This window comes from Notechis scutatus, chromosome 2 (assembly GCF_049901735.1).
Source record: "Notechis scutatus isolate UNSWTSFEM ecotype Mainland chromosome 2, rNotScu1.2, whole genome shotgun sequence".
Classification (NCBI taxonomy): Eukaryota; Metazoa; Chordata; class Lepidosauria; order Squamata; family Elapidae; genus Notechis; species Notechis scutatus.
The window spans coordinates 171,324,266-171,347,145 of record NC_142010.1 but is presented as its reverse complement, the minus strand read 5'-3'; the positions used below and the strand labels follow the sequence as shown (position 1 = coordinate 171,347,145).

General features: G+C 43.0%; 1 protein-coding gene across 1 annotated transcript in view; it reads left to right on the top strand.

The window, feature by feature from the left end:
• The window catches only part of SHB (SH2 domain containing adaptor protein B), a 179,093-nt gene extending 156,571 nt beyond the window's left edge, over positions 1 to 22,522 (top strand). Inside the window, exon 6 of the mRNA XM_026672938.2 lies at positions 20,473 to 22,522. Within this exon, the coding sequence (XP_026528723.2) occupies positions 20,473 to 20,656 (184 nt within the window). The 3' untranslated portion in view covers positions 20,657 to 22,522. The remainder of the gene's footprint in view (positions 1 to 20,472) is intronic.
• The last annotated feature ends 358 nt before the right edge of the window (positions 22,523 to 22,880 follow it).

Sequence of the window (22,880 nt, the reverse complement as noted above, 5' to 3'; positions counted from 1 at the left end):
ATGCCATTGCTCTTCAGCCTCATAGATCCAGGTTCTGCCAGGGCCACTCTGCAAACTCTTGTGCCTTCAATTCACTGGTTAAAAGCCTTTCCAGAGCTTTGAAAAATCTCCATACAGTAGTGTCTACAAGACACTTGTTCTACTGGCTGACACTGGCCTTTTTTCAGTCTTTTCTGAAACATTTTAGAGTACCTGAAAATAAAGCTTAACTTCAGTCACAAACAGTAGAACTGAAACGCATGGAATCTTTCAGTCTACATATCACTGTAGTTGATTAATTTTATAAACACTAGATGTTACCCAGAAATGAATGCTCTGCCTGTGGTTTTTAACGGCTTGTCAGCGAAGCAAGAAACAATGTTGTTTGCAATGCCATCCCCTTCATTTGAAGTGCAGTTACTATTTTTGAACCAAAATTAGGAGACTTCTGGCACCAAAAAGAGGAATAACTAACAATATGATATACAGAAAGTTCTCAATTTACAACCATTCATTCAAGATTACAGCAGCACTGAAAAAAAGTGGCCACATTTATGGCTGTCCCCATAGTCACAAGATCAAAATTTGTATCATTTGGCAATTGGCGTGTGTTTGTGGTGGTTGCATTGTCCCTAGGTCATATTTGCAACTTTCCCAGCTGGCTTCCAAAAAGCAGCATCATTCAGGGATGCTATGTGATTCACTTAATGATTATGGTGATTTAATGACCATAGCAAAAAAAGGTCATAAAATCTGGTGTGTCTCATTTAACCACCTCACTTAGTAACAGACATTGTGATCCCAATTATGGTCCTAAGTTGAGGACTACCTGTCAGTCCATATCCCATTTCTCAATGCAATGTGGTTGTGTGATAGAGAATTCTGTGTTCCATCATTACAGATCATTGTTAAAGGTGAAGAATAAAGTTGCTGCTTACAAAGCAAGGCAATCGGTGTAAGAAATAATTAAGTGTGCCCCATTATTTCAGAAGATTAAGTCTCAATAAATGATCCAGTCACAATTTACAATTAATTGACAAAGTACCTGAAAAAGAGCAATGGCTTTTTCTAATAAGCTATCAATTCCAAATTTCCCCATTAGATAGCATTGTTCTTATGTTTCAGCTACTAAGATAAACAGATTGCTTTCCACTGTCCTCTGCCCTCTTCCCAGACAGCCTCAGAGTCTCTCCTCCACCTTGCCTTAAAAAGAATCTCTTGGATTTCCTCCAAAATTACCCGAAACAGTTGTTGTTGTGGTTATTTTAACTGCATTCAGTTCTATCTTTAACTTTGGGGGTACATGCAAGGAGCTTGTCTTAAATTAGGCTTCTCAAACTATATTAAATTATAGCTCTTATAATTCCCAGCACATATTTGGCTATTAGCTTCTGGGTTAATAAATTATTACGTCTTAGCATGAAATTGATATGTCTTACAGTGAATATCTATGGCGTGAACTTAAGCCCTTGCTGGCTCTCATCTCCACTTATTTGCAAAGACCTATTGATTTTTCCCTTTCAGAACAGTATTTTGCATGAAAGTTCCATCCATGGGATAAGAGAGGAACTTTATAGTTTAAGTCCTAATTGAACATCTGTGAATGAAAGAAGGCCCTTTGTTCTTAGATGTCTTAGGAGAGTCCTGCTGGGTGAAGGAGGTTTTTTTTAGCCAGCTCTCTCTTTCCCTGCAATATGGCTCCAGTTCTAGATGGCCTCCCTGTGTCCTCAGGCAAACATTTAAGGGCACAACAAAATAGCTGGAAAGTGGGGGTAGGATTCAGTGCCAACCTGCAGAACTGTGCAAACTAGAATCCAGACCTGTATGGGCTGCAGGTTTTAAGCCCCAACAAACTTTTAAAGTCTTCACAGCCAGCATAAGCTTGGCTCCTGAAGCAATGCCACAGTTTGAACTCCAAATGCTTGAAACATAATCATTTGATGTAGGATGACTTCACACCACCTCTACAAACTTTTCAGCTGAAGGGCTGTTGTTTAAATCATACCCCCAGGTCCTCTTTGCATTTACAAGGAAGTGGCAGAGGGTCCTGCTGTTAGCAAATTGTTGTTTTCTAATAAAGTGTCTATTGTTGGAAGGGAACCCCCTAGATTTCTCCCTGTTCTCAAAATAGATGCTAAAAGCTCTTCTTTTGAAAAGTAGCTGACTCTTTTTCTTCTTCTTCTTCTTCGTTTTCAGTTGGACCTACAAAGAAGCATAGCTAGTTATATCAAGGGAATAGCAATCTAATATATAGTCAGATACTGCTCCATGTTTGTCTTATGGCAGGAGGGCAGGAGAAATGTCCTCGTGAATTTGCTGGGCACTTTAGGTGGGTCATTGTAATTTTTTTTCCCTTTGGGTCAATGGAGGTCCTTGGTGCTCTCCGACTTTGGTGGTTTCTTGCAGTCATTTCATTACCAAACTAGGTAACATCATCTGTGCCAATGAAATGCCTGCAAAAAAAACCAGCAAGCTCCAAGAGCACCAATGACCTGAGCTGCAAATATTCTCTTCCAGCATCGGTACCTTTCAATCAGTGTTGACTCCTGGTGACTGTTGGAATGAGTTCTTGATGTTTTCTTGGAAAGATTTTAGAAATACTGATTTGCCATTGCCTCCTTCCGAAGGCTGACAAAGTGGCCAGCCCAAGGTCACCCAGCTGGCTTCACACCTAAGATGGGAGTAAAACTCACAGTTTCCACCCTGATATCTTACCCACCACAACAAAATAGATCTGCATTGTAAATTATCAATCTTTTAACTTTGGGTACTGCCCAAATTCTGTACGTTGTTTTAAAAAGTCAGTTCTTCCAGGTGTAGAAGGCTTATATCCGATCACTTTCTTGTATTCTGAAAAAAAGCATGGCAATGACGCAACCAGATAGCTTCATTGAACACAAGCCTGGGGTTGCCTCTGACAGAGTTCTTGGCTTGTTTAGTTTCTGCCATTGACATCTTTAATGCCCCATTCATACCAGAGGTGGTATTCAGCATGTTCTGACCAGTTCTGGAGAACCAGTAGTGGAAATTTTGAGTAGTTTGGAGAACCGGCAAATACCACCTCTGACTGGCCCCACCCCCATCTATTCTCTGCCTCCTGAGTCCCAGCTGATTGGTTGGGTCTTCTTTTGTTGCCTTGCACAGGAGAACGTAGCTGGAAAGCAGGTTAGTGGGGTGGGAATGGAGATTTTGCAGTAACCTTCCCCCAGGAGTGGGGAGGGAATGGGGATTTTGCAGGAACCTTCCCCCTGGAGTGGGGTGGGAATGGAGATTTTACAGTATCCTTCCCCTGCCATGCCCACCAAGCCATGCCACGCCCACCAAGCCACGCCCACAGAAACAGAATTTTTTGAATCTCACCACTGATTCATATGTTTAATATAAGCCCTTTTCTGTCCTCCCCCAACAGACTGTGATGGCATTTATGTTTGCTTCCTCACTGTATGCTTTTTTGGAAAATGATGGATTGAATATATGAAATTCTTTTGTATTGCAGTAGACCTTTTATTTTCTTATGCTTTCCTTTCATAGCTCAGGGTATTAGGGACAATGTAGCAATAGTTCTAAAGTAATCAAGAATAAGATGAAAGGGAAACACATGGATTCAGTTTCCAATAAAATTTTGTTTAAAATCAGTAATAAGGATAATTATAGCAGAAGGCAGGTTATTAGGATGCGTCCACATCTATGCATGTGAGTAATGGCTATTGCTCTTTTGATTTCCAATAGTACCTACAAAAACTGGCAAAGGCATTGAAGTTCTGACTTTGCTGTCAAAACTATGTGTTCAAAGTTGCATTTCTGCATTCCTCTTTTCCTTCCACCCTCTTTTTTTTGGGGAGGGGGGGAATGAGCTCAGATTTACTGGTTCCCATTTACTTTTTTCTTTTTAAAAAAGCTGTCATTGCCATTTAGTTAATTGCAGACTATTCTGTTGGGGAATTCAGCTGCATTCTCATGCTAAGCACAACATTTTACTGAATAGGATGAGAGCTATAAATTCCAGGAAGTAAATGAAGTGAAGAGGTAGAAGTGTCAACCAACTGGCAAGTTGTAGGGAACGTGAGTAGGAGCCCGAGAGTCTCCTATTCCATCATTCTTTTCCCAGATTAAAATCTACAGTTTGACAATACTCTAAATAGCAAAGCAATAGATGCTTTAGAGGAATAGCTGCATTGAGACCAAATAGGTCACCAAAGACATTACTCATCATTATAGCAAGGAGAGCTTTAGAGTCATGTATCTGAATGATGATGAGAGGGTTTCAAGATCATTGTCAGTAAGGAATCTCTGTAGCAACCTAAAAGTCAACGGATTATTGTCCTAAATAAAAGTTGAATATCTCACAGAAGGAACATCGGTCCTCCCAGAGCAGAGATATGTGTGGTACATTTTAGGGGAGATGACATACTATACAGTAATATAGTCTAATATTGTAATCTACCTGTTGTACCGTAATGTATAATATTGCTATAGATTCATATTATTGTACTTGCCACTTCAAGTAGGTGAGGTAAAGTTGCGGGACTGGTGGCTTGGCTGAGGAGCCACTTCTCAGGAGTTCATGGCAGAGATGAAATGTATATTATGGACCCCCATCCCATCTCCTTAGGATGGATCGCCTATCAAGCTGGTCCCAGAAATAGCCTCTGATTGAGCTATCTCCCTCTCCCTCTAGAGTTTGGTCATCCATACTGTTATTTTATCTCACCTGCAGCATCTTGTGATATGAAGCAAAAGTGGGCAAATAACAGGTGTGGCTGACAATGAAGAAGGAGATCTCTTGGTAGGATTCAGTTGTCACATTCTGCCATCCCTCCTGCACAGCATCAGATTCTCAAGCAGGAATTTCTAGTGGCTCTTTTGTTTTTAACTTCACAAAAGCAACATGAAAGAAATCTAAGGAATTGCCTAGACATTCTTGTGCTTTTTAAATAAACATGATCATGCAGGATCTTCACTCTGTGGAAGCTTACATTTGGTTTTTCTTCCACGCTGAAACTAGTAGAGTTGGCTGTGATTGTGAACTGTGTCTAGACATGTGCCTTCTTTCAGATCATATCGTAGCTTTTCTTGTTTTTTGTAGTTTCTGAAATTACCCACACAGATATTTTCATTTAGGTGTTTCATTGCAAAAACTCTGCCATATCCTATAGAGATTCCAGCTGACAAATTACATGGATGGTTTGTAAGAAAGACCTTGAGGAGCAAGCCAGAGATACTGTTTAGGGCAAGGTCTTTAAACTTAAGACTTGTAGACTTCAACTCTCAGAATTCCTGATCCAGTCATGTTAGCTCAGGAATTCTGTGAGTTGAAGTCCACAAGTCTTAAACTTGCCAAGTTTGAAGAGCCTTGGTTTAGGGAATGCTCAGATAAGAGAGGTCATACCCCATAGCTCCATAATGGGAGGAGAAAGAGGATCCTTCCCTAACTTCTCAGGCTGCAAAGGAGACCAGTGGGAGATTTGTACTTTCAGGCTTGCAATATTCTGTTAATGTATCCTTGCCATAAGGCAGAATTAGTTCATTTGGTCATGTTTCTTATCTGGTTTATCTGGGAAGGCTGATATTATAATAGAACATAATTAGGCATCTTAATTTTTTTTAATCTATCTACTCAGCCTGTTAGGAAGTACCCATCCAAACCAGGGGGAGGCGTCAAGTGCAAAATTAGCCTCAAGTCTTTGCGTAGCCACAAGAGATCCAGAACTGACTTCCCTTAAGCTCCATAGAATCTTATCTGTTTGTTCCCAGGCTAAGGCTGGCAGTCTGGGGAGTTTCCTGTATAAAATGGCAGAATATTTTAAAAATGGTACTTTTTAAGTGGTACCATAAAAACTTTACATGTGTAGGTCTGGTTACTTGTGCCTAACAGAGCCTCTTTTTCCCACCCTGTCCTTCTCCATTTTCACTAGTAGCAAATATAGCAGAGCTTGTGAGCAAACCCTTCTCTCCCTTTTCCTTTACACAAAAATTCTGAATTTCCAAAAGTGCAACATGCTCATTGGTACCTTTTTCTGAGTCTTCCTTCTATATTAATAATACTGTATTTTCTAATCAGGGAAAACCCCTTTGATTATATCAGCATCCCTGTGTCTTGAAGTAAAGAAGCAATGATTTACAATGACAGTTTTTAAAATCCAGAGCTATAGAACTAATGACATCTGGTAAATCTTCTTAAAGATCCATTTTTGGAACATTACCTGTTAAAAAAATGTAGCAATTGCTTTGCCTTGTTTTTTAGCTTCCTCAAAAATATTGTTATTCTGATTTTTTTTAAAGAATCCTTACTTGCACATAAATCATACATTCCTGTTAATCTGAGGGGAAATGGTGCTCCTGGTTTGAAACTATTTTGCTGCTGTACTGTAAAAGTTTTTTTTTTTAAGTTTGCATTCAGTTGTGTGGATGCGCACTAGCTCAAAACAACTTGAGAATTCAGGGAAAGAAAGGGATCAGAAGTGATTTGTGTCTCTGCTGAAACTTAAGCTGCCACCTACCACAACCAACACCAAAAGAGAAGCAGAATGAATTCTCTACAACATTCCGCATTCTGAGAAATATACTTAATGTTTCTGTTTTTCCCACCTCAGGGGCTTCGTTCCATTGAGGGAGATCGGAATACTATGACTAAAAAGATTTAAAACATGTACCACAGGCTAAAATTTGATGACATTATTGGGATTCTCCACGAATCCACTATAAACAGTGTTGATTCTCAGTCCTAAGGACCATGGTACCTTGCTACAGGCACTCATTAAACTGAAAAATCTGTGATCTCAGAAGTGTGCAGATGTCTATGTGATAGAGCTAAGCAGTGGCCACTCTATAATTATGGCTTATTATACCGCCAGTGTGGTTGTGATTGAGAATGAAAATTCTCTTTTTCCTTTTGAGATGAAGTGAGCCTGACAATGCATGGGATTCCAAGTAATAGAGTCATAATCATTGAGCCCATGCTCTCTCCCCAATTGCATAAATGTTACTTGTGAGTGTTTTAAAGTCATTTTATCATGAAAAAGAAGGCAATTTAACATAACTATTACCCTGTGCTCTTCATGAAAAATGCATTAAGCAATTATAACTCAAAGTAAGAGGTCTTGGGAAGCAACCTACTGCTGTGGGCGATGTGTCCCAGCAGCTGCAAAAAAGTGTGAAGCCTTATTAAATGCCACAATTATTAGGAAGGTGATGGTTCATGTAATGGTGCGGTGGGGGGGTTGAAGAAAGTGTGTCTGCCATGTGCAGTATTTCTAATTTTGATTTTGATTAAAAAATGATTAAAAATGTTCCATTTGTTTTGTTGAGACAACTATTTTTTTATAGGCAGGAACTGCATTGTAAGTAGTGTGGCTGAATAGTATTTAGTAGAGTCCTTCCTTCCAATTATGAATGGCGCACACAATGGCAAAGCTTTGATGCAATTATTGTAGCCTACAATGCTTCAGTAAAATGCTAACTTGTTATCATCCAGATGCCCGTGTCTGGAAATTTTAAACTGCACATTTTGCAGTTCTCAACTAATTTTTCCAATGCTTTGACTGGTTGCTAAAAGTCTGATGCCACAAAATGCCTTTTTTTTTTTTTTTTTTTTACAAATCAGTGGCCATGGACCAAGCTGGTTCATAACAATAAAGCTGATTTTCAGCACAAAGCAACTTTTCTGAAATAGAATGGGGCGTTGGTCCTTACCTGATACGCCCCTTCTAGGCGAGCCGCGAGGAGCATCCAGACTGTGGGATGTGCTTCTGAGTCCTCTTCTTTCAGGCTGAGCTTTAGATGAGGAACGCTCCGCCCCTCCCACGTGGCATCGCGCAGCGTCTCCCCAGTTTTTTGCGATAACGAGAAGAGAAGTTATTAATCCTATCTAATCAACTATTGGCTCCTTGGCTGAAAACAGGAGTCCCCACCAGACGGAGATGCTAGGGTGGGGCTGGATGCTCCTCGCGGCTCGCCTAGAAGGGCGTATCAGGTAAGGACCAACGCCCATTCTCCTCGAGCCGCTCGGAGCATCCAGACTGTGGGACATACCAAAGCTTGGCTGTCCTATGGGTGGGACTCCGTCTGGCCCGAAGGCCCCTCCGGATCATTGACAACCCTCTGTAAGACCCGCCGGCCAAAGGAGGCCTCAGCTGAGGCATACGTATCGATCTTGTAATGCCTGATAAACGGGGACGGAGAGGCCCAGGTGGCTGCCCTACAAATGTCAGCAATGGGGCTTGTGTGGCCCAGGCCGCCAAGTGGCTGCACTCCTGGTGGAATGGGCAGTTATTCCACCGGTGCCGGCAGAGAATGGGAAAGGTAACACCTGGCGATGGTCGCCCTGATCCAGCGGCTGATAGTGGAAGGAGAAACCTTGAGCCCTAGTGTCTTGGGTTGAAAGGACAGGAAAAGAGATTCCGACCTTCGTAAGGACTGAGTGCGCTTAATATATATACGCAAGGCCCGTCTAACATCTAGGGTGTGCCAAAGAACCTCCCTGTTCCCGGAGGGTCTAGGGCAAAAATTTGGTAGAACCAGTTCCTGAGATCTATGGAAGGGCGAGTTAACTTTGGGTAGGAAAGTGGGGTCAGGCCGCAGGGCCACCCGGTCTGCATGGAACACACATAGATCGCTCCTGACTGACAGAGCTGCTAATTCCGACACTCGACGAGCAGAAGTGATGGCTACTAGAAAAACTACCTTAAAGGTGAGGAACTGAAGAGATGACTCCTCAAAGGCTCAAACGGAGAACGTGTAAGAGAAACTAGGACCTTGTTGAGGTCCCATGTGGGAAACCTGTGAACAGTGGGAGGGCACAGGTTGGTGGCACCCTAAGGAAGGATCTAACCCGGGGTGATGGGAAAGGGAGCCGTAGTTATCACAGGAGACCACTGTTGAGAGGGCAGAGACTTGTCGCCTCAGGGTGTTAGGTGCAAGCCCCTTGCGAAGGCCTTCCTGAAGAAATTCCAGAATCTGAGCCACGGAGGGAGAGAGAGGATCAACCTGGGACCCACTACACCACTTGCAGAACCCCTTCCAAGTGGCATCATAAATTCGTGTAGTGGAGGGTCGCCTGGCGGCCAAAATAGTGTCGATGACATGGCTTGATAGGTTCTCGCTAGTCAGACGGATCCGCTCAACTTCCAGACGGCTAACTGTAGCCATTGAGGCTCCGGATGTAGAAGGGCCCCTGAGAGAGGGAGACCCTGTCCGGGGATCCGCCATGGGGCGCTACCGATAGGTTGCGGAGGTCCGCAAACCACGGTCGCCTGGGCCAATAGGGAGCCACCAGGAGAAGGACTGCCCTCTCCTGAATGAGTTTCTGAATGACTCTGGGCACTAGCGGGAGCGGAGGGAAGGCATATAGGAGCCCTGGGGGCCATGGGCAGCGCAGAGCATTGTGGTTCTCCGCCCGTGAGACGGATACCGGGAGAAAAACCGTGGAAGTTGTGTGTTGGATGGGGAAGCGAACAGATCCACCACTGGAAGGCCGAATATCCTGGACGCTTCCTCGAACAGGGATGGATGAAGTCGCCATTCTGCTTGGTCCACCGTGGCCCTGCTCAGCCAGTCCGCCTGGGTATTGTCTATCCCGGAGATGTGTTCGGCTTTTAGTGATAGGAGGTTGGCCTCTGCCCAGCGGCAAAGGCGCTCGGCTTCCTCATCAGTTGAATTGACTGGGTGCCCCTTGCCTGTTGATATGGGCCTTGGCCGTGACGTTGTCTGTGAGAACGAGAACATGGCGACTGCGGATCTGGGGAAGCAGCGCAGAGCCAGATGGACGGCATGGAGCTCTAGCCAGTTGATGCTCCATCTTTGTTCGGTCGGCGACCATTTGCCTTGCGCCGAGAGTGAGTTGAGATGAGCGCCCCAACCGGATAGACTTGCGTCGGTAGTGACGGTGAGTCTTTGAGGCTCCGCAAAGAGGTGGCCTCTGTTGATGGCGGGATTGGTCCACCAGAGAAGAGACGTGAGGACCTTTGGAGGGACCTTGACTCTGATCTTCGAGTTGCTTCTTCCGGATCTTTGGAACGGGAGCAGGAACCACTGGAGGGGCCTGCTGTGTAAGCGGGCCCAGGGAATAATAGAGATGCATGACACCATTTTTCCCAACAATCTAGAGAGGTCAAGCAAGGCCACCCTCCTAGAACGTCTAATTTGTTTGACCAGGGTTTGAATGCTAAGAAACCTCTCTGGGGAGAGAAAAACTCTCTCTGAGACCGAATCAATTATGGCACCCAGGTGGTTGATTCGGGTGGAAGGGTAAGTTGGCTCTTTTGCCAATTGACTAGAAACCCGTGTGCCCGTAGGGCGGAAAGGGTGACCCTGGTATCCCTGACTGCCTGGGACTTGGACGGGGACAGGATAAGGATATCGTCCAAGTAGCAGTGGAGGCGGACAGGAATGCTCCTGAGGTGGGCCGCCAGGGCCGCCAGGACCTTGGTGAAGGTCCTGGGGCCGAGGCCAGCCCAAAGGGTAGGGCCACGTATTGATAGTGAAGGCCATTATAACAGAACCTAAGGAATTTGTGATGAGAGGGCCTGATAGGAATATGAAGGTATGCCTCAGAGAGATCTATGGAGGACAGCCAGTCTCCCGCCTGGTGCCTAGGAGAATGGATTGCAAGGTGTGCATTTTGAATTTGCGCTGGATAAGGTGACGGTTGAGCCGTTTCAGGTCTAGGATGGCTCTCCAGCCCCCAGAATGTTTGGGCACGACAAAGAGATGGGAGTAAAAGCCCTTTCCTCTCTGAGCCGGAGGGACAGGTTGAATGGCCTGAATATCAAGCAGGTGATGGATGGCTGCCTCCATTAATGCACGTTTGGTGGGATCCCTGAGGAGGGGATGGGAAGAAACGATCAGGGGAGTGGATTTGAACTCGGCGAGACCAAACCTTATTGTGTCTCTAACCCATGCATCGGAAGTGGATTTGTCCCATTGGGCGGCGAAGTGGCGGAGGCGGCCACCAATGGGGAGGGAGAAGGAGGCTCTACCTTCTGCGGTAGGGCCTTCCTCCCGCACCCGAAAGGGTCTCTTATAACCACCCCCGCCTGGTCCTGTCGCTGAGTCCGTGCGATCCTGGGATCGGAAGGAAGGGGGTCGGGGAATCTGGGCGGGAAAGGGGTTGGTAGAAAGGGCGGGAAAGCTCCTCCGAAAGGGCTGAGAGCCCCTGGTCTCCGATCTTCGAAGAAGGGAAGGCAAGTACTTCCTCTTGCTGCGACCCTCGACCAGCAGGGGTTCGAGGGCGGGCCAAACAGTTTGTCTCCTGTAATAGGGGCAGTGGCCAGCTTGACCTTATTCTTTACGTCCGCCTGCCAGTGTTTGAGCCATAGCAGGCGACGAGCCGTGACGTGGGACGTGATGGCCCTGGAAGAGAATTTCACCGACTGGTAAGTGGCGTCAGCCGAGAACTCGGCTGCAGCCACTAGCTTCGCAATGTCCTGGTGCGCCCTCAGGTTGGAAGCAGGGACGTGTTCCCTGAGCTGACGTAGCCAGCGGATAGAGGACCTAGTGAAAAAGAGGCGGCGGTAGCTGACTTAATGGCCCAGGCGTCGGATAGGTGGGCCCTGCGCGGGCCAGCTCCACCCGCTTATCCTCAGGTTTCAAGGCCTCTAGGGCCTCACTAGGTGTAGAGGAGGAAGCTAGACCCACAATAGGGTCATCGACCTCTGGAATGTTCAGGAGGCTGGACAGTGCCGAATCGAGATTAAAGAACCTCTTGTCTTGGCTAGAGGGTGTGGGAGGGGTCCCTGTGGAGGATAGTTGCTTCGCTACCAGATCTACGAATATGGGGGGAAGGGATGACCTCAGCTTCAACCACTGGTTGGGTGAAAATGGAATCTTCTGGGCCCTCTGGGATGGGGGAGGTCAGCAGGGGCCTGGGAAAGAAGGCCCGAGACATTCTTGGCCTTAAGAAGGAGGGACTTGAACATGTGTGGTTTGAAGAGCCCCCAAAGGAGGGTTGGTCAGTCGAAGTGCCCTCGTCCTCGGACATCTCCCCTCCATGATGTCAGTCTCTAAGGGAGGTTCACTGTAGCGGGAGGATCCCATCTGGGAATCCTCCTCCTCGAAAATCCCTAAAGTCCCCTTCCTCCTCAACCTGGGCCCCAACCGGAGGAGGGCTGTCCCTCTGAGAGAGTACCTGAGCAACCGGGGGACCGGTTGTGGAAGGGATCTGATAGACAAGGAGTCGTGCTCGGAGACTCGAGGAGAGAAGCCTGATCTGGACATGTGCTGTAGTTCCTCTATAACACTCTGGCGGATGGCTGATTCCATCCAAGCCCTGATGTGAGGTGGCACCTCAGATGTAGAAGGTTCGTCCTGGCGCAGACCAGCAGCCGTGGGTGTAAAAGTGGCTTCGGGTGTCAGACTCATCGTAGGACCGGGGGTCGGGAGACCCTGGGGCGAACTGCGCCTAGGTAGGGAAGAAAGGCCTGGGGGAGGTTGAATAGAGGTAGGGGGTGGAGGAGGAGGTAGAGACGGTTCAGAGCGGGACTCCCTTGAACGTCTGTCGAACTCTTTTTCTAACGCCTTGTGGCGCCTTAAGGCGTCACGTTGAGAGGCCTTGGAAGGTTCCTTGTCCTTTCTAGAGCCCTTAGGTTCCTTGTCCTGCTTGCGCAAATAGTGGGACTTTGCCTTGGCCTTCAATGAAGGACGTTTAGAGGAATTGTCGTCTGCCATATTGAACAATAGAGATTAATAAGGGCGGTTGGCTCGCCCAGATCAGGCCTGGATAAGGCCGGGTGAGGATGAAGCTGGCCCGCTCCCCCTTTTGGAATTTTACTTGTACAGAGATAACAGAAATATAATATATATATATTTAGCTATGTAATCCTGTTTTGTTCCTTTCTGTAGTGCTTTTTATATTCTTTATATCAGCTGAATATACAGGTACTCCGATATATCCAATATCTTAAGAGAAAAATTGCTGTACCAAAAAATTATTTCTTTTTGTTATTATTCCTATGTATTTGGATCAAATATAAATTCTATTATAGTTATTTCCTTGGATGTATATCTCTCAGTGCCGAATCAGTCGAATAACGCCTGAGGCCTAGAGTTGAATAGGAGGCCTCTGGCAGCCAGCCTCCAGACAACAGAAGAAAAAAACCGGAGGGGGAGGCTGCAACTTCGCCCGAAAATGGCTGCGGAGGCCAACAAGCACTAACCAAGACTAGCCAGGCAGTTCAATGGGCAGCTAGGCTTTAACCCTAGGCCTGGAGATTTAATTCACGCAGCTGAATATTAAATAAAAAGAAACTTTCAGCACCCGGCCACGAGGTGGAGCCAAAATGGCGTCCCGCGAGCTGAACTGCCTGGGCGCCGGGACGGAAAGAAAAGGAAGGCTTGGCCGGTCAGCTCGGCGCTCCTAAAGCCTTAGGGGCGATAGCCCTCCCGGTTGGCGTTTAGGGTGGGGGGAATCCAGCGGAGGAGCGCGTGCCACAGGCAACGCGCAGGCAGCGACACGATCTGATAAGGGTGGGGGCGTCGCGCTGAAGGCGCTGCGAGCCCGCAACCGCCCTGAGGACAGGGAAGAAATTTCCCTTGAGTCCTGACCCTTTGCGCAGGAGGAGGAAGGAAGCAAACCTTATTAGGACGGAGGATTCAATGAAACAGCCAAGGAGCTCTTTGAAACGCAGCCTGATTCTTCGAGGCTGAGCAAAGACTGGGGAGACGCTGCGCGATGCCACGTGGGAGGGGCGGAGCGTTTCCTCATCTAAAGCTCAGCCTGAAAGAAGGACTCAGAAGCACATCCCACAGTCTGGATGCTCCGAGGCGCGGCTCGAGGAGAATTGCTCATTTGATAGCTAATGGTGCTGCCAGTTTAGATGACTGACTCCCAGATGTGGATAGTTTTTGGACATTTTTCACTCCCTTTGGTGTTGGCCGGTATATGGCCATTTGACATGGAACTTCAAATGCATTTTAACTCATTCATGCATTGCTTTTCAAGCAGTTCATTCTAACAATCTAAGAATTTCACAAAAAGAAGGTAGAATTCTGGATTGTACAACAACAGGGATAGGCGTATAGTTTCAATGTACTCTTCCACTTTTAAAAGCTCTCTGCCTGTTATAAATTATCAGCTCAGGGGTATTATACAGAATTCTCTCCTGTTTAATTACCATAACATGTAACTTGCCCTGTTACAATTAAAAGATTTTAGAGTGTGTAGAACAGCTCTTAAAGCAATGTCTTTATCACAGTTTATTTCCTGATTTGCAATATGTCATGTTGTAGCAACCAAAGACAAACGTTAATGTGAAGGTGCAAACCTGTAACATAAGAGAATTGCAGAAAACAGAACTCAGGATTTTTTGCATCATGTACATGATTCCCATCTGATTGCATCAGTGTCTTGGCCATGTTAGGGGAAAAAAACCTAAGCTTTCATGTTATTGAATAGTTCTGGGTAGATGGAACACTCTTAGATCTGGAGCCAGTGGGTTGCAGCCCATAATTACTATTATTATTGCAATTGAGTGACTGTTGACAGGGTTACATGGACTGAAAAATCATCACTTCATTTAACTAGGTTTCGGCAGATACTGTTTTGCTGAATTGTTGCAGCTCACAACTCCATCTGGGTCCTGTCTGTAGCCTGCCTCTAATCCTTTCAGTGCTCTCCAGTGGCCTCTTTTTTTTTCTATCCTTCCCAAATGCAGCTGTCAGTATCACTTTTGTGGTTCCTTTATTTTTAGAGAGAAAGCTTTAAGCCCAGATTATGTGGCCATGGTCAGCACAACATCACTTGGTTGTTCAAATTCTTGGAGATTATTTGCCAAGACTCCTTACTATGGGAATGCAACATTTGCCAGTGCTGGAAAATTGAACTTGATATTTGGAAAGGTTAGCTAACATTTGAAGTAGTTTTATGAATCTACCCAGCAGTTTGTAATATAATTGTACTATACAATGAGTGCATTTTGAAGTTTCACACACAAAAACAAGACCAGAACAGAACAACGGTTCTGCTCACAAAATGTGCTAAACCCTGTTATTTGCTTTACCTTGATGTACTGAATAAAACACGGTTGGTTTTACACATTGAGCAATCAATGGTGACCTACCCATTGCAATGGTTAGATTCATGCAGATGTAAAGTGGAACTAAAGAAACACCATGATGGCTTTACATGGTATGTGAATGAGGCATGCTAAAGAGAATCATGTTATGTTTGTATAGTTTATATGTAATTTCCCTATTTATAGAGTAAAATATCCTGAAACATTCTGTTAATGTCAAATCTTTGGAATCACTTCACAAGTTTCCTATCATATTATATAGCTTTGGAAAGAATCTCCAGCATTACACAATATCCTTGTAATTTCTTCTTGTCTGTATTGTCTTAATTTGATGCTCTTGACCTGCGGTTTTGATATTTCTCCGGCACAGGTCAAGATTCCAAGGAATTATTGTAGCTGCAGTCCAAAGGTTTCATAAGGCTACTTAGATAGACTAGGAGGAAACCTGATGTAGCATGTGATGATGGAATTTATGAGAGCTTATTAATCCTTTCCAGTTATTAGCCAGGCTGTTCTTTAGTTGCCAAAACAAGAGGAGATTTCATGAGTTTGTTTAGTCATTTTCTTTCTGCTTCCAAGACCTTTTATAACATTGCCCTTATCTAATCATATAGGCTGTTTCCTTTTCTAACAGAGATGCCAGCTTTGGCTTTCCTCTTGCCAACATTCTCCCACAGACATCTCAGTGTGACCTATTGCATCCAATAGGTTCCCCTCCTCTAGTTACTCATTAAACTGCTTTCCTGGTTAGCCTTTCCTGGTTTTATTTGCTGGAGTTTCTTCAGACCTGCTTTTAATTGTGATTGGATTTGGCAAGAAACCTCACAAATGTCACTGAAAAAAGGGGGAATCGATAATTTTCCAGGTTTTCAAAAGCTTCCTTCCTGTTAACTTGGAAATGATTTCATCACCAGAGTAGCTATTTTGCATGCAGACATGCTTTAAGTAGGAATTTCCCAGGAAGCTTTCTTGAAGAATTCATCCAGAATTCATGACATGCTTTAAGTAGGAATTTCCCAGGAAGCTTTCTTGAAGAATTCATCTGTTCTTTTTACCTTTGTAGCATATGTAGATCCAGATGCAGTAAAGTTATTGAGGAGAATGTGGCTGAGAAATTAGTATACCTGCCTTTTAAGGGTACAGTACATTGTGGGCATTAAAGTGAATGAATGTGTTTTAACCCTGTCACTTTGTGTGTTTGGCTGATTGCAGAGCAAGGAACATTTGAACCTTGGGATCCTAGGGGCAAGAGGAAGCTAGGTAAAGTTAATACAGGGTGGAAGACAATCACATCTAGAGATGAAAGATTGGGAGCTCACACTCCTCAATAGGCTTCCCAATTCACAGGCACTCATTGTGTCCACAGTTAGAAAGGCAAGCGTGATAGATTTGTGAACAAGAGCTGTCAAAAACCCATTAACAACTTTCAAGAACACATCATACCACAGCTGAATATGGGTCACGAACAGCAAACATTGCAAGAGAGCAGAGAAAAGCACATTTTAATTCCACAGGCAGAGGGCTGCATCAAAGTTTTTGCAATTCATGCAGTCATCTGGATAATTATGGAAAACATTCCACTCAAGTTCCCTGTTTGATCTCATGTCTTATTAAAATCAAGGTTAATGAGAATGGGGGGAAAGAAAACTAAATTCAATAGATAAAGAAATGTATACACCCTTTTAATTAGTACCTCATAGCCCTTCTTTGGCAGAAGAAACTGCTCCCAACTACCGTATTTGCTATAGGCCAGCTGGCTGGAGAATTCTGGGAGTTGAAGTCCACAAGTCTTAAAGTTGCCAAGTTTGGAGACCTGCTATAGGCAGCCAGATGTCTTTTTTTCCCTTACTTTTTGTGTACTTTCTTAGATAATTCTTCTAGTTCAAGTATATTTTGAGGAGTCTTTGCGTACACTTCCTGTTTGAGATCTTCCCACATTTTTTACAGTAAGGGTACCGTTCAAGAGACTTTTTCTTTCTCTCTTGTAATTGCTTCATGATTGATTTAGGAAACTATTTTGGACTGTTGTCTTGCTAATATTTCCAAGCTCTTTTCAGCTTCAATTTCTTCACTGACTATGGAACATTAGCTTCTTGGAAATGTTGAGATTTAGTAGAATCCCTCCTTCCTTCCACCCACACAATACTTCCTGTGCTACTGGATGCCATATAACCATCTTGCTCAATAGCTGGCAAATGTCCTTTTCTTCAAATTCCTCAGACATTTTTCTTCAAATGTTTCTCATGCAGCGCCTAAAGAAGTCAACGTTGGTTTTTATCAGTCTAAAGCACCTTGTTCCAAAGGGTTTCAGCTTTCAGGCTTATCAAAGTTTTTTGGTTTGTGTGTTTGCATCACTGAAACAATGACCTGTGATGAGATTAGAGAAAATATTTCTTTCTGATAACTCTCTGATGAAGATTATTGCTGTATAATCAGTACTGCATAGAGGACTTTTGGGCAACTACTTCAGTGTCAGTTAAACATTTCGGCAAGTCTTTTGCAGTGATTGTCAGCTCTACCTTGCAGATCAATGTCCCATAACCAGCAAACAAATGAAGTTTTTTTTAAAAAAGGTTGGATATTTCCAAGACCTATCAATATTTATCAGCTAAAAGAGCAGTCTTTTGGTGGCTATAGGAAATATTGGAAGCTGTTGTTTCTACCAAAACAGGTATTGACTGAAAAGATGCACGGCTTTTTGGTCTGCCATATTCACTGGTTTTGTTTTTTATTTTGACTATGTAAATAACTGTCCATAAATTATAAGGTCATCCACTCACGTGTTCAGAAGGATGTTGCATTTAATTTTTTACCATGTAGTAGTAGTTGTCAATTTCTGTTCACTTCAGGAGTCCAAGAATATACCTAAACTTTTATATACAGTTGTGAAAAGACTGGAAGAAGAGCAAAGCTTTGTGTATTTAACAGGTTTCCTAAAGAAGGGATTTCCAACCCCCGACCAGCACCGGTCCGTGGCATGCCAGCAATCAGGCCGCCCTTTCCTGGGGTTTTGGCAGGCAGCATGCAAAATCATGCCTCCTCCAGTCCATGGAAAACCTCTCCCCATGGAACCGGTCCCTGGTGCCCCAAAGGTTGGGGGGCGCTGTTCTAGAGCATGATTATTCTGCAAGATAATAGGACAGCCCCTGACAGCCCGAATCCATATTATATTCCTATCTCTAACAAATAAAAATTGTCCTATGATGAGACAATCTGGGTTGTATTTTCATGTCTTGCACAGTTACAGATACAAGGATACATAATTTGGCAATGTAATATGCTTCAGGGAAGTAGGCTTGGAAAACTGAATTCAGGAATATGATTTTCTCTTCTAATATTCTGCCATTAGGAATCCTTTGTAAAATTGGTACAGAGCCAATTTTTCACTGGTTCTTTCAGACCTTTCAATAGAATTCCCTCCATATAAATAAATAAAAACCTTCGTATTGTCTGAATATTAAGCCATAGATAGTTTATTCGTGGTTGGCTTGACTGGTCCATAGTTGGTTGCATTCACATGTCATGCCAAGCTATAAAACATGATTTATAAGCCATAATGGATAATAATAAAAAAAACTCATCATGACCCAGTATATAAACTAAATCCCAAACCAATCTTGTATATGATGCAGATCAATAGATAATCATTCTAACTGCAAGCAAGCAAACAAACAAACAAACAAATTTAACCAGTGTCTTCTGTTCTTGCATTAAATCTAAAAAGACCTCTCATCGGGTTGGCCTCTATTCTAGTTTTAAATTAATATGCACCTGTTTTTACAACAATCCTATTAATTTGGTATCAGGATTTTAGAGCATTTACTAGAGGAGGATAAAAAAGCATAATAAACTTGAAGTGATACCACAATATATCTGCTCATAATAAGTATTTAGAGGTGTCACCCATGGCTTAAAGGAAATCATTTAGAGAACAATTATGTTTCAAAAGAGAATCATTCTCGTAAAGAATTTAAATTTAAATCAAGATTTTTTTTAAGCGTGCCAGAGCTATAATTACAATGCCTGCAGTGATTCCTGCTCTATAGAGAAGGGTCATTTCATCACAAAATTGCCTTGGAAAATTTGAATAATGTGAGCCTGAAATTTGCTTCAGCTTTTTCACAGGATGGAGATATCCCCATGCCCTATGAAAAAGCTGAATTTTCTTAAGCAATTTAAGAGGGGATAAAGGCGCTATTCTCAATTTAAAATTATCTCTTTGTGCCCTTGAGACGCAAACTCAAACACCTTCCCTGCAGTCTCTCAGCCTTCTTTCAATTGCCTGCGCAGCCAGAAAAATCTCCCTAGATTTTTCTCTCCATCTCTCTCTCTCTCTCTCTCTCTTTCTCTCTTTTTTTTAAATAACTTTTTGGCTCATTATAAATTAAGTAGTAAGCTATGCATGTTTCTCTGGAGGCATCCTCCAACAAAGGTTTCTATCCCCTCAAATTTAGTGAAGCATTTGCTGTCTGAGGTATTTGTTTTTAGACTTTGAAGAAAAAATTGACAGCTGAATGCAGAGCAGTTGCATATTTGTCATAAAATCCAAAGACACCCCATAGACAGGTCTATATTTTTATCATGTTAACCCAACTTGGGTACATTCAGAGGTTCCGTCAAATTAGGGATAGAAAATATTTATTTATAGCATCATTCTCAGTAATGTAGCACACAATTATACATATTAATGGCTGATCAGAGCCAACAACTGTTTCTCTTTAGTCCTTATAATGCAGTCTACTTCATAATGAGAGGGGTCTGCAGTGTTTCAGAATGTAGAAGCAGAAAAGGGAAAATAATGTGAGGGGTCCTTGGTGCTTTCTGAGCTTGGTTGTTTCCTTGCAGATGTTTAATTCCCCAAACTAGGTAACATCAATGCTAGTACTGATAATGTTACCTAGTTTGGGTAATTAAACATCTGCAAGAAAACAACCAAGCTCAGAGAGCACCAAGGACCCCTCATTTCAACCCGGAACTACAAATATTCTTCTTTATTGGAAAATACAATATCTGTCTTCAGAATCTTAAAACAAATTCATCTTTTTCTGGGATCTCTTGACTGCTCCAAAAACCTAGGAAAAGGCACAATTGCTTTTAGGAGCTGCTGACAGATACTCCGCTCCATCATAAAATTGCCTTGGAAAATTTTAATAATAAATAATAAATTAATTAATAAGTAAATAATAAAAGCACTTTCAAAACCAAAGCACTGGATATTCCATACTCCCTTAGGCAGCTGGCAAACAGGTTATGGTCATTTTAATCACAGATCACTGGAGTTTTTAAAGCAATCTATTTAACTAAATGTTCTGTTTTGTTTTTCTTTTGTTACATATGGTACCAAAGGCAGATGGGACATTTTTTAATATACTCTGCATGTTCTACATTCATATAATACATTCATCATCTGATTCCCTAATTGATGGTGGCTTGTGGAAATTTGTATATCATCTGCCTCTCTCTGTCTCCTTTCTTTTTCCAACAGGAGTAACCAAGGGTTTATGCACATGAAGTTGGTAAAGACCAAAGAGAAGTATATTTTGGGTCAGAACAGCCCTCCCTTTGACAGCGTGCCTGAGGTGATTCACTACTACACTGCAAAGAAACTGCCTGTCAAAGGAGCTGAACATTTGTCACTCCTGTACCCTGTAGCTGTCCGGACCTTATAATTGTTCTACACACGCTCCTTCCTGTGGATTGGAGATGAAGGCTGCAGCAGCAGAAGGATCCTTGCATCAGCAATCGCGCAGCATTTCTTGGAAACAGAGGACCCCTTTTGGTCTTTCCAGAAACAGACTGTTGTATAGTAGTATGAGTGGAATTGTTGCACTACTTTGCATGTCCTGTGTGGAAACGTTGGCTTCTATTTATATGAGAGAAAATGGATTCAGACGTTAGAAGAAATTCATCTTTTTTTCCCCCAGGAATCCCACCCTCCCACCCTCCCAGGAATGGAAATCTTGCCAAACCCAAAGAAAGCTCTTGAAAACTTTCTGCCTGTGGCCCACAACGTGTTCCCACCCTGGCTCTTTGGGCGGGGGGGAGAATAAATTCAGACCGAATCCGCAAATGGGTGCATTCCCTTCTGGGAGCGGAGTGGAAGGAGAAAAGAAAACTGGCTTTGCTACACACTCCAGACTTGGGAATTACATATTACACATTCAACCCCAGATTTGTGTTATTGTTTTTATGCGCAAATTAACCCAAAACGAAGACCCTCTCCCCCTTTTTTTGTCTTAATGAGGATGTCGTTTTAAAGATCTCAATGAGTAATTTTGCAATGGCAGAAAGTGTTTGGTTATTTATGAATAGGGTATGTACTTAAATAGTGGTTTAATATATATACATATATAAATATATTTTTATTCCCTTCTCCTTTTGCGGGGGGGGGGGAGGGGTACAACAATAAAGCTCTAAGGGTTTTTTGTGCCGATTCCTAATTTAAAGGCGATGACTCAGTTCTGTTTTTTGTTGTGTACGTACAATGTAGGTGGTGATGGTTCATTGATTTCCCGAGGAAGGTCAGGGTGGCGAGGGTTGATGTTTACATGACCATATTTCAGACCTAATGACCCTTCCACAGGCAGGCTTCCTCAAGTTGATAATGGCATCCGTGTGAAGAGTGGCCCCACCTCAGGGATATGGGGGAAACCCATGGATAACTTTCTGTTGTTGTTTCTCAAAATTACTAATGCATAACAAAATGTCAATCAGGCCTACTTTGTCCTTCCCTCCCCCCCCCCCAAAAAAAAACATTTTGTCATGCACAAGAAGTAGGGGTGGTTTCTATACTCCATACATCCTGTCACTTTCTTCATAACCATTTGGAATAATTGCTTCCAAAGCTCTCGTATCCTTCACACTGTCACTGCGCTTGGCTTCTACCTCATTTATAACGTATAGGCCCATCTCTCTTCTTCTGCCAGGTCTGGCATGTATTTTTCCCCCTCATAAAAACCAATTTAATTGGCAGCCTCTTGATGTGCTTCTTCTTTTATACTAACGGGAGATACATCTTACGGAACCAGTTTTTCCTTTTAAAACATCCAATAAACTGGATTTAAGATAGGAAGAAGCACATCATACTGAGGGTCAGGTGTTCAACCAGCCGCAATTTACTAAATTTGTTAAAATACCGAGCCCCAATCTTCCATATGACTCTTGTTTATAGCACTACCTATTTCTACATTGGTGATCTGAGTCAATATTCAAATTTGCAGTTTTCACTGTCTCTTTGTTGCAATAAGACTGTAAAATTAACACTTTAACTACACTGCCTTCAAAAAATACAACTCCCTTTCATATGCTGGTTTAGAAGTATAATGGAATAATTGTTACTCCAGTGACTGTGTAAAATACTGGTTTGTTGTACTATACAATGTGAAGAAAAAAGTCCTCAGATGATCTGGTTTATAAATAGTATCTTTGTTGCCTGATTCATTTTCATCCCATATAGACCATTTTTGGTATAGTATGAATGACAGAAGTCTGATTTACCTGTTTGAGAACAAAGAAATAAATCTCTGTAAAATGCGTGTTGAATTGGCTGCCACTAATGTAAAAGAATGCTCAAAATAATTTTGCATGCCAATTGTCCCTGTTGCTATTTGTTTTTTAACAGATACTGTGGGATTTTTCTCCCTTTAATGAAGTAAAAAAACACATTTTAAACAAAAAACAAAACAAAATCAAAACACTTGAGTTCCTTTTTTATTTTCTTCTCAAGTTTTCTCCATTGAATGCATCTTTGCTCCATACAACTTCCAGAATACCCAGTTATTTAAATAATGGTCTACAATTTAATCTCTGTTAGCTTCCTATGTGAAAACATGTAAATAGTTGCAGCAGAATTCATTCACTTAAGGTGCGTTCAGCCATTGTTGGAAGCATTTT